Source organism: Parambassis ranga, chromosome 3, assembly GCF_900634625.1.
Source record: "Parambassis ranga chromosome 3, fParRan2.1, whole genome shotgun sequence".
Taxonomy (NCBI): Eukaryota; Metazoa; Chordata; class Actinopteri; family Ambassidae; genus Parambassis; species Parambassis ranga.
The window spans coordinates 3,343,715-3,354,649 of record NC_041024.1 but is presented as its reverse complement, the minus strand read 5'-3'; the positions used below and the strand labels follow the sequence as shown (position 1 = coordinate 3,354,649).

At 43.3% G+C, this 10,935-nt stretch overlaps 1 protein-coding gene across 24 annotated transcripts in view; it reads right to left on the bottom strand.

Moving 5' to 3' along the window:
- Positions 1-13: 13 nt before the first annotated feature.
- Positions 14-10,935, bottom strand: part of madd (MAP-kinase activating death domain) — a 40,366-nt gene continuing 29,444 nt past the window's right edge. For 16 of the 24 annotated variants that reach the window (XM_028401544.1, XM_028401550.1, XM_028401545.1 and 13 more), the window contains 8 exons: positions 10,807-10,917; positions 10,617-10,724; positions 10,379-10,543; positions 10,224-10,296; positions 7,451-7,557; positions 4,527-4,596; positions 2,677-2,723; positions 14-2,341 (listed from right to left, as the gene is read on the bottom strand). In XM_028401544.1, coding sequence (XP_028257345.1) covers positions 2,228-2,341; positions 2,677-2,723; positions 4,527-4,596; positions 7,451-7,557; positions 10,224-10,296; positions 10,379-10,543; positions 10,617-10,724; positions 10,807-10,917 — 795 coding nt within the window. In that variant the 3' untranslated portion in view covers positions 14-2,227. The remainder of the gene's footprint in view (positions 2,342-2,676; positions 2,724-4,526; positions 4,597-7,450; positions 7,558-10,223; positions 10,297-10,378; positions 10,544-10,616; positions 10,725-10,806; positions 10,918-10,935) is intronic. The other 8 variants (XM_028401555.1, XM_028401560.1, XM_028401556.1 and 5 more) reach the window with 1 other exon arrangement.

Genomic DNA, 10,935 nt, shown 5'->3' with positions numbered 1-10,935 from the left:
AACTCCACCGAGCTTCATTTGGGACAACTTTATTATATTGCCAAAGCTGTACATAGTCTATAAATAATTTTTCAAATACTGGAATACTTACACCTGGCATCTCATTTCTTTTATTTTTATTCCTTCTCTTTACAGCAGTCAGCTAATACAGTGACAGAGATGAGTTGCAATAATCCAGTAAAAACAAAAAAAAAGTCCTTTTAACTTAAGCAGAAAACTCCCAGATCAGTTTAAAAATGAGTCGTCCGTGGATGAAACAGCGTCTTCTCCAATTCCTACTTGTTTTCCTCCTCTGCACAGATAAGTTACTACAAATACAATCAAAATAAAACGTCTTCCAGTGGTTATAGCTGGACCCATATATTGCTGATCTGGAGAAAACGGTTCACTACATGACCACACACACACACACATCATCCACACTCACACTGTGAATGGGCCAACAGTTCTTTACTATCATAGAAACAGACACAACATTAAGACTGGATGATCTCCTCGAGGAGCAGATGACTGCAGCTCAGTACGTCAGACGGGTCAATCACAAGACAGAGAAATGCTGTTTTTATCCAGCCACACCACAGTTACATGAACAGGGCGATTTCATATTTATTGTGACACTGCTGAGCATACTTTAGGCCAGATGATGGAAAAAAAAAAAACTAGGGATTTTGATGTGACTACAGCAAAGCTATTGCGTGGATGTTGTTGTTGTTCATTCTTCAGGGAGATTTAGAGGAAATATTCAAACACTGCACTTTTTTAAACCAGTTTCCAGGTTAGTTTATATTTTCTGTCAGCATCAGCTTCAACTTGACCATTAGCATTATTTTCAGTCAAATAACTTCCATGACTCTGAAGAACCAGGATGCAAACATGACATCATTTCTAGGGGCAATCTTTAACCAGAATGGTAACCTCTACAATGTGTCAGTGCCAAAGCCTGCAGTTCCCCACACGGCCACTAGTGCTCACTCCAAACAAAAGTGTCGCTCTCTGTAGACCTTAAACCAACAAAAACATGGTGGCTAAACTACACGGACCAAAGCACAGAAAGCTAAGACGGGCCTTAGGTCTGTCTGTGGTGACGACAACATTCTTGCAACAGCAGTCACACATCACAGTCTCTCTGCGCCCGTAAAAAGAAACACAGCAGCTATTTATTTTTGTCATGTGACTGACCTGTGATTACCTTTAGACAAACAGTCATGTCACACTGAATAGTCAATCAATATGCGCTATAGAAAAACAAAACTCTCTCTCTTACATTCTTCACCCTGTGGAAGCCAGTTAACTCAAGAAGAACCTGGCTCTGGCAATGGCTAACTACATATTAAGTATTGCACATCTAGCAAATCAACATTTTGTTATTTTTCAGAGAAATGTACAGTCAATATATGTATATATATATTAAATAAATACTATATATAGAAATATATATAATATTTATTTTTTTTCGTCGCCATCGTAACATGCAATTGATAACAGCAGACCACAGACGAGAAATTTTACAGTAGAACTAGAACAGTAATTGAGCCAGGCGGGCCAGCCTAGGGCAAGAGAACACATCAGAACACTCACAGTAGTTTAGGGTTCAAACACCATTGAGAAGCGTTTACATGCGGTGCTCTGGTGCAGCGTACAGTAGCATATCAGCATGGAACTGTCTGGATGTTCCACCAGTTTTCAACTTGGACAGACTGGAACTTTACAGTAACCACATAATCACAGAATAACTCACACAGTCGTATGGAGACGAGGGGCGGGGCTACACTGTAGTGAATGTCAAGGCTGTGCACGGGACCTGCATGCACTCTGTGCCTCACGGGCAGCCATTCACATCTCAGATGAGCAGAAACAGTTGGTCTTGGCAGCGGGAACAATAGTAGACGTTCACACGGCGCAGCGGAGCCTGAGGGGAGTCACTTCTCCCGAGTTTAGGGAGCAGGCAAACATTTAGGGAAGGTAGGTCGGGGGGGGGGGGACATGGGGACCACAGCAGTGAAGAAGGGCTGGATGTATTTACACGACATCACGGACCAAACATGTCTACACAACAGGACCTAAAAAGGGTCTCGGGCTTGTATATACAAGAAAGAGGGGTCAGGAATTGTGTGCTTAGAATAAAGTTAGGGATTGTCAAGAGTCTGTGGTTTTAGAGCTGAGATGCCATTTCAAGTAGAGAGGCACACTGAGGGTGGAGGGAGGGATGGGAAGCGTTAGGTGGAGACTAGCTAGGAATGGGTCTCGGTGACAGCATCTTGGGTTTTCCTTCCGCCTCCTTCCCCTTCACTGCAGCCACGTACGAGAAAAGGCAGAGGACTGAGTAACAGATCTGATGTGCCTGCAGAGGGAGGAAGACATGAGGATGATGATGTCACCAGTGAGGGTTCGAAATTACGTAAGGAGCACAGCAAAATCAGATAACAGGCGGTCCAAGCAAAGTACTGTACAACACTGGGGTGCTAGACTCCTTATAAAAGGTCTGGACTACCACAGAACCATGTTGACCATGTTGTTTTCTGAGTTTCTGCGGGTGCAGCACACATTAACCAGCAACTAAGTTAACTCTGCATTCATCTATTTGGGAGCAGCCAAAAGAGGGATGTGCATGATCATTTGGTGACTGTTGCTTGTGGAGGCACGAATATACTGCTGACTAGAGAAAGGAGGACTCACCATGGGGGTCTTGTACTTGTGGATCACCACTTCTTTAGTTTCAGGAACTATGCCGATGCAAGAGACAAAACAAAGCATTCAAAGGCAGCAGGAACGTTAATGTTTGAAAGCTTTTTGAGGGGGGGGGAGAGGGGGGGTGTTGGGTGGGAGGTTTACAGGGTGTAAAATGGGATGTGGGCCAAGAAGAGTTCACCAACATGGTCAACGGCACTTTAGACACAGACCAAAAAAGGGACTGTGTCTACTTTGGGTTTGAGCAAAATGCAGCTATGAAACATCTGGGATGTGTTTGTATGCTAATGTTAGGTCATAACTCTGAACTTGTGCCTGCTGGTGAGATGTTCATGGCCCAAAATATGGACAAAGAAAGACACAAGTGTCTTAAAGAGACTGCAAAGGTCGTAAAGTTTAACAAATGAAAACCAACGAACAAGAAAAGGACGAAGCCCTCCCCCAACCCCACCGATGAACTGAAAGTTAAAAGACATCACAGAGAAGCAGCTACGAATCCTTTGACCCAGGACCGCGCCACTGTCCACAGGACAGACTGACTTTTCATTAGTAACTGTGAACCCATAGCAGAGATGAAGAGGCTGAGACTGGGACGGATGGAGGGTCTGGGAAATGTTAAATCCCCCACGGTCCCACCTCAGATCTCCCATTTGCTGAGATACAGAGGCAGACGGTCAGAGAATGAGGACAGATGAGAGACAAAGTCTGAGGGGTGGAAAGCAAGTGATGACGGTAGCAAGGAGGAACAAAAAGAAACATGGAAGGATGGAGTGGGGGAATATTCTGCACACAGGTTGAATAAGAAAGGAGAAAGGTGACAACACTTTACCTGCTGGAGAATGAAGGTTTTCATAGTGGCAAAGATGAGGGCAACATTACAAAAGCAGCACAGAGACACGGCAGTAACCCAGCCAGGCGCTCGGACTCTGATACATACTGCACTGTCACGAAACAGTGCTCCGACTACTCAAACTCAGCCTCACTACAAGATAATAAACTAATAAACACACAAACAGCTAGTTGACAATTGCTGCAACAGCTTGTAAGAAATTTCTCCCCTCATGTAGATAAATTGGATGTTTCACTAATTCTATCAGCGCTATGAAGGAACTTAAACCCTTCAACGACTCTTTTCCTCACAGCTTCAGATAAGTTAGAGTACTTCTGCACTCCAACATTTTGCTTTAAGGCTATCGGACGATTTACCGCACAGAAGCTGCAGTTCCTGGAGTTGCCACTTGAGGCTGGCTACAGGAGTGAGTCGTTCACCTGTTAAAATGTCCAACTTTACAGCAGGAATACACACGTTTTACAACCAGATACTAATTCTATTTCTAATGCTTCATTCTAACTATATTAGTCCATTCATGCAAAATTAAGGTGGCGCTAGCTGTAATTTGGGCGGAGCAACAACGCCGAGCAATGACGAACTTACCGTGGATAAAAAAAACCTACATATGAAATGGTTTTAATGTAGGCTTTCTGTGTACATCATCTAAAAAAATGTTCTATACACATCAAATCCGTGTCTGCCTCACCTCCATGCAGCCCTCACTCTACTCTCTCATCTCTCTCACCGACTCCTCTTCATCAACTGAATTAAACGTCACTCACTCTAAACTTCAATGCTACCTTTGTGAGTGAAGGAAACCCGCGTTCTCTGAAGAATTCATCGCTCAACATAATCACCGACAGACATCAAGTGTCTCGGTGTTCCTCCGGGAGAGCGAGTATCCAATTTAGCGAACCCTCATTAGCTCTCGTCAATACATTTTGCCATGAAGCTGAGTTACTGCCATGCCGAGTACAGGCCTAGAATCAATAGATGGTGTAATTACCAAATTCCTCCAGGACAAAGACTCCCTTCACTGTATTGCACTTTTTAATGTGACTCAGCTCTATGAAAACCTAAAAACAAACAAAAAAAACAAACAAAACAAGACAGAACATTATTAACTCAACAACACTGGATGAAAACACTTCATATTTAAAAGTTAGCCATGTTAAACTTGTTTTCATTATGAAAGGTAAAGAAAAGAAAGAAAAACGGCTACATATGGAATGCAAGCTACTAAGAGCTAACAACAGAAAACAAAAGCACACTATGAGAAGTTTCCATGATCCAACGCATACATGGGCAATGTGGAGGGATGCGTTTAGTCGGCTCAAAGCTCAACACTAATTCAACTTTTAGTTCATTTCTTTTTAATGCTCAGAGATGCAATATGGGCCCATATGATGCATACATGGAAGTTCCATATAAAATGTAGACAAGGACACAAAATTAGATTTGCCATACAGCTACAACAGTAAAAAGAAAAGATAGAGAAAACAGAAAAAAAGGAAACCCAATAAGATGTAACTGCTAATAAGCAAACACAGCAGAGGTTGTGTACCTTCCGCTCCTTGCAGGGGGAGAGAGCATGGGAGAGAAATGGTTTGGATTATTATCGGACAGAAGAGCACAAACACTCGACGACACTCCAAGAGGGCGCTATCCACAGGAGCCTCGTACAGATTCAGATCTAGCTAAGAGATTACCAGAGCCAATATGGAAAAAATAAACCCATCACAAGAGGACTCAGCCCCCGGAAACTTAAAAAATGAAAAGAAAAAAAAAAACAGAGGACTAGAGGTTTGACTAAGGTATTGAGAGCTGGATTCACCTTTGTTTTCCTGGACTTTAAACATCTCAGTCCCCCAGAGCCCTCCATGCCTCCTCCTCCAGCAACAAGGGCTGGCACCAACACCACTTACTCACACAGCAGGACAGATAAATGAGGGCAGTCACTGATGGACAGTTAATCCCACTATGGTGCAAGATGTCACCTCCGACCATCCCACTGCACCGACCCGGTGCCTGCTCACTATGAAGCTGACTCCAGTAGGAGCTAAATAAAGCTCCGGCTGAGGGTTTAAAAAAAAAAAAAACCTGAAGGTGTTTACTGTAGGACTGAGCCTTCCTACACTGAGCATCATACACTCTGGGTACATTTGACTTTAAATAAAGGTTAAAACTTGGCCAGTGTGGCCCTATTCTTTGCCATGTGAAACACAACTCGAGGTTCGAGAAGCAGCAAAGAAAAGCAGGTGGTTGTAACAGTGACTCGGTGTAATGTCAGCTCACCTCTTATAAATAAAATAAAACCTGCATCTGGCCGAGCAGAAGATGTGGTTGCAGCTGCCCAGGACTGGAAAACATACGACGCTAAATTTGATTGGCTCACAGATAAAACTGATCATTCTGATCTATGTATTCTATCATTTTAAGGTGAAGTCCAGACAAACGCAGGCACTTTATTACTTTAATAAAGCTACAGTGCACAACGCTTATCTGCTCCTCACACACACACACACACACACAGTTGATTGCTGTGTGATGTATGCAGGCAAATACTAGATGTTAACCATTCTAACGAGCTTGTAAACAGGACAAAGAAATCACTTTATTGCTCTTTAACAAAGGTATTTGTAAAATTATATAAAATTATATAAAAAATTATAAAATTATATAAATATAATATAAATTATATAAATAAATAATAAATCTCTTTATTAACCTGTAATCCTGTCCAAGACGTGCGTCATCACAAAGGTTTTAGTGTCACACCTTACTACTGCAGGTGCAGACAGACTTTCACCACAGGCACATAGGCTTTATGGAGATTTATTTATGCATAAAAGTTCTGCGCTGTAGCCAATACCTCGTTATGAATACTGAATACTTTTCCTCTGCTCTTTGGGAGCTGATTTTCACTTGTCTGGTACAAGAAATTTAAAACCGAGTGCAGTAAAAGAAGAAAGAAGCAATTTGATTTCAGCTGGAAATGGTTTGGTAGAAATCAGGCTCAATAACAGCTCCCTGCAGTCATATTGCTGCTGTTGGGAATGTTTTTTTTTTCTCTGAGCACAAATCAAATTCCATTCACTTCTATTGTGAGCCTGGACAAATGTAACCACCACTGTCTGCATGGCTAGATGATGGATCTCTGTCTGGGTGAAGTGCAGTTTTAAAATCGTTAATGAGGAATACTGCAGGTCAATCTTTCCGATTTCTCACCTTACACTCATCAATATGTACGAAGTGTCTCTAATCTATCGGACTCGAGCTGATCAACATCATTCAATCACGGCCTGAAGGAAAAATACGAACCCAAACTATCTCTACCTGCACAGACGTGAAGACAACACAGGGCGACGTTCAGGGGTCCAAACTTAAATCAAAAGCTGCTATTAAATAGCCAATTATTAATGAAAAGTCTTTGCTCAAGGTCATCCGTCACGACACACACACACACAGATTAACACGTCATCTCCTACCACACAGGAAATGAACATGAGGTTTGAGCACCACAGATGTCAACTTGTGCGTCTTGTGTGGAAGGATGTGTTAATATTGTTTCGGGAAAAGCATGCATACAAACACACACACACACACACAAACAAACACAAAGTGTAACTGAAAAAAGAAGCAAACCAAAAAAAAAAAAGCAAAAGCACAAACAGAAACTCTTCCTCTATGGGAGAACGTCAGGCGTGGATAAACTCCAATCACATATGTTTGTAATCACAAGATTTCAATGGCGATAGAGGAAGATGTCACACGAGATGAAAGGAAATGAAACACGGAGGAACACAGGAGAGACGAGCAGAGAGGTGGACAGAAGGACGAGATGATCTCTGAACCGTCATGAGTGAATATTTGATATTCTCATGCCCTCGTGTGAGAAGCAGGTTCTCTGCGGCGGTACTGGCCTCTTACCTGGCTGTGCATGAATTTGAGGTTGATTCCCTCCAGCGTGACCTGCAGCAGTCCGCCTTCACCGGTCTTCATGTCCTGGACGGGGAACTCGCCGCCCAGCTCCGGACCTGAAGGAAGGACGCAGGGCAGGAATGGGTTAACTCATTTATTGGATTTTTCCCAGTTCACTATAGTACACCTCTTTTTGGTTCTGTTGGTCCGCTGCCCTGTGCACTGTCGGGCTTTTTTTCTAAACACCATCCTCTGTTTGTTCACCATAAGCAAAGAGGTCATGTGCAGTGCTCAGCATCGCTTCTCCATTTTTTAGCTATTGCTCTAAGAAACTCTGAATGTTCCAGGAAAGTCACTGTTAAGTAACCCAAGTACTGTATTTTCCGGACTATAGGCCAAAAAATGCATAATAAAGAAGAAAAAAACCATAGATAAGTCGCACCGGAGTATAAAGGCTGTTCCATACTCCGCGAGACAAAGAACAGAGAACTCGCTCCACGGGTGGTAAGAGATAAAAAGTTATTTTCGGCACGGAGGTACCATACTCCGCGAGACGTGTGTGTGCAGAACTCCTCATACGGCCCTCCTACGCAGTGCACGTCACACACAAAAGGTTGACAATGCAGTTGTGTTGTAAACTGTGAGCACAGTCGTGGTTACCTGGCCTAACAAGCTGATAATGTTCAGGGAAGAGGGCGCACAGCTGACAACAGATAGAAGCTCAGTGCAGCTGACTGTAGCAGACCTCTGGTCTGTGTGAGTTTAACTCAACGTGTGGATGACTGTCTGCAATAATACATCCCGTCTCCCGGTGTTTAATGTGCGCGAGCCGCTGTAACACCGTGATCAATACTGGGATTAGTTTTTATCGCCACCTTGTGGACAGACACTCTCCTCTGTGCGCCGTGTTTCTCCTTCCAGGAGCTGTTTGCCAGCTGCTCATCTAAACTGTCCATCGTCGCTGTGCTTCCTCCTTCTGTCTGTGTGTTCTGCACCTGAAGCTCTTGCGCTTCTCCACTTTCATCACGCCCACAATAAATTCCGACCAATCACAGCATGGTTGACGCACAGCCTTGAAAGAAAAAGTTCGGCCCGGACCCTGTGCGGAACAGCAGGCGGTCCGAGACAAAAAATGACGTCATTTTGTGGGCGTAACGTCTGCACGGGGGAGGGAGTTCTTTGTCTCGCGGAGTATGGATCCAGCTTTAGTCGCACCAGCGTAAATCACTATGTTTTTTAACGTTGCCTCTTGAATTCCTTTTAACTTAAGTGGTGCGGCTGCAGGACACTGAGTGAGACACACGCATTTTTAGGGCTGGGTAAAAAAATCGATTTAATCGATTTCGGATCGATTCCATTTAAATTTTGCACTATCGATTCACAGGGCATGAGATCGAGTTTTTTGTGTTGTGTGATTTCCCTCCCTCAGCGCTCTGGTGCGTGATGACGCAGCTGCGCAGTCGTACGTCGCGTCATTCAGGCACGCAGCCAAAATGGCTAAGGCAGGGAAAACACCGCTCGGCAAGCCATCCCAAATGAAATCCGAAGTGTGGAATCATTTCAAGTTTAAAAGGACAAAGGACGAAGAGCTTGATAAAACCAAGGTAGTTTGCAAGATATGCCAATCAGAGCTCAGTTATTGTAGGTTTACTACAAACCTCAGAAACCACCTGACAAGGTACCACACTACGCTAAACTTAGCTTCCGACAGTACACCGCCCGGAGCAAAACAAAAGAAACTGAAGGACCTGCCAGCATTACCGTCAGAGTCTCCGTGGCCCATAAAGACAACAGAGGCCATCGCAACTTTTGTTTGCAGAGATTTACGCCCATACTCGGCAGTGGAAACTGAAGGATTCCGGCAGCTCATTCAGGTGCTCGAACCACACTACGTTATGGTGCAACGTAAACATCTGAATGAAACTGTGATCCCCGTGATGTATACATCTGTGAAAGATGTGACACGAATGAAAATACAGTCAGCAAATGTCAATGAGCTCCTTTTCCTCAACAAGGATCTCTGTGTGACAGTTTAAGTTTACTGTCTACGATTGTTAATATTTAATACTAATACTAATTTTTTCATGTAAAAAGTGCAATTTTCTGCAACATTCATATGAGCACTTTTTACATTTGCACTTTTTTTAATACAATAGGATAAGACAGTTTTGTTTACAGTTACATGTGAACTGTCAAATTTACAAAATAAAGACGTGTATTTTGCAACGTATTGTATATTTTCATTATTTAAGAGCAGATTGAATCGATTCAGATTGAATCGAATCGAATCGAATTGAATCGTGATTAATCAATTTAAAACCCTAAGAATCGAAATCGAATCGATCTAGGAAATTGATGGTAATACCCAGCCCTACGCATTTTCACAAGTCCTCACGCAGATAAATGATTCGCTTCACCGCACAGAAATTCCTATAAACGTCCTGTAAATGAGTCGAAGGCAGACTACTGTGCGCTTATAGCGGTCTGGAATTAGCGACCTTTCAACCAATCAGAAAACAGAATTCCTTGTTGCCAGGTGAGGTCTGAGGCTCAGCTGCAAGCTGTCACATATACTCGAAATGCAAAGTGTGGACAAGCTGGAGGTGGAAGTCGCACCGGAGTATAAGTCACATACCCAGCCAAAGGATGAAAAAAAGTGCGAAAATACCATAATCATAACCATAAAAAAGTAATATATATATATATATATATATATATATATATATGACCTTATACCCCTGTATCTCAGAGACGTCTATAAGCAAAAGTCACTCGTCCGTACCTGGTTTAATGCTTTGCTGTCTTGCTGCAGCTCTTTCCATACTGTCTTTCACACAGTAGTACAGCTCACGACACTAGAAAGCGAAGACACAAAGTTAATTGCATCAACAGCCAAACGTCGCCTGAATTCCCCTGAAATCAGACGCTGCGTCTGACCTTTTTGGTGTAGAACTTGTTGAGCTGCGTCTCCTGGCCGTTGCGTCTCCAGAGACACAGCACCTTGGTCTTGGGGCAGTACGTCATGTTGATGAGCTTCTCATACCACCAGCGTTCGTAAACCGTGCCGATGTTGCTGCGCAGGACTATGCAGTCATCGCAAACCTACAACGGAGACGTAACGCTCAGCGCATGCAGCCACTTGGACGAGTTTCCAAAAACAAAAAAAAAAACCAACCTCCATAAAGAAGATGTCTCCTGTTGTATCAGTGCCAGCATGAACAACAAACGTTTGTTTCTTGATGTGACGGCTCCCGCTGGGCCTGATGGGCAGCTCTCGGCCGTTCTGCAAAGACAGTTTATTATGAATTATAAAAAAGGACAAATGGAAAGCTGAACAAACTGAATTCAGAGCAGCAGACACTCACCATATGGGCCAGTTTGTCCAGCAGCTCGTTGATCTCTTGGCTGTATGTGAGGCCGATGTGGGACTTGCCCATCAAGCGCCTCACTTTCTTCCTGATGTCATTTTTGTTCACCTTGAAGAAACAAGAAAA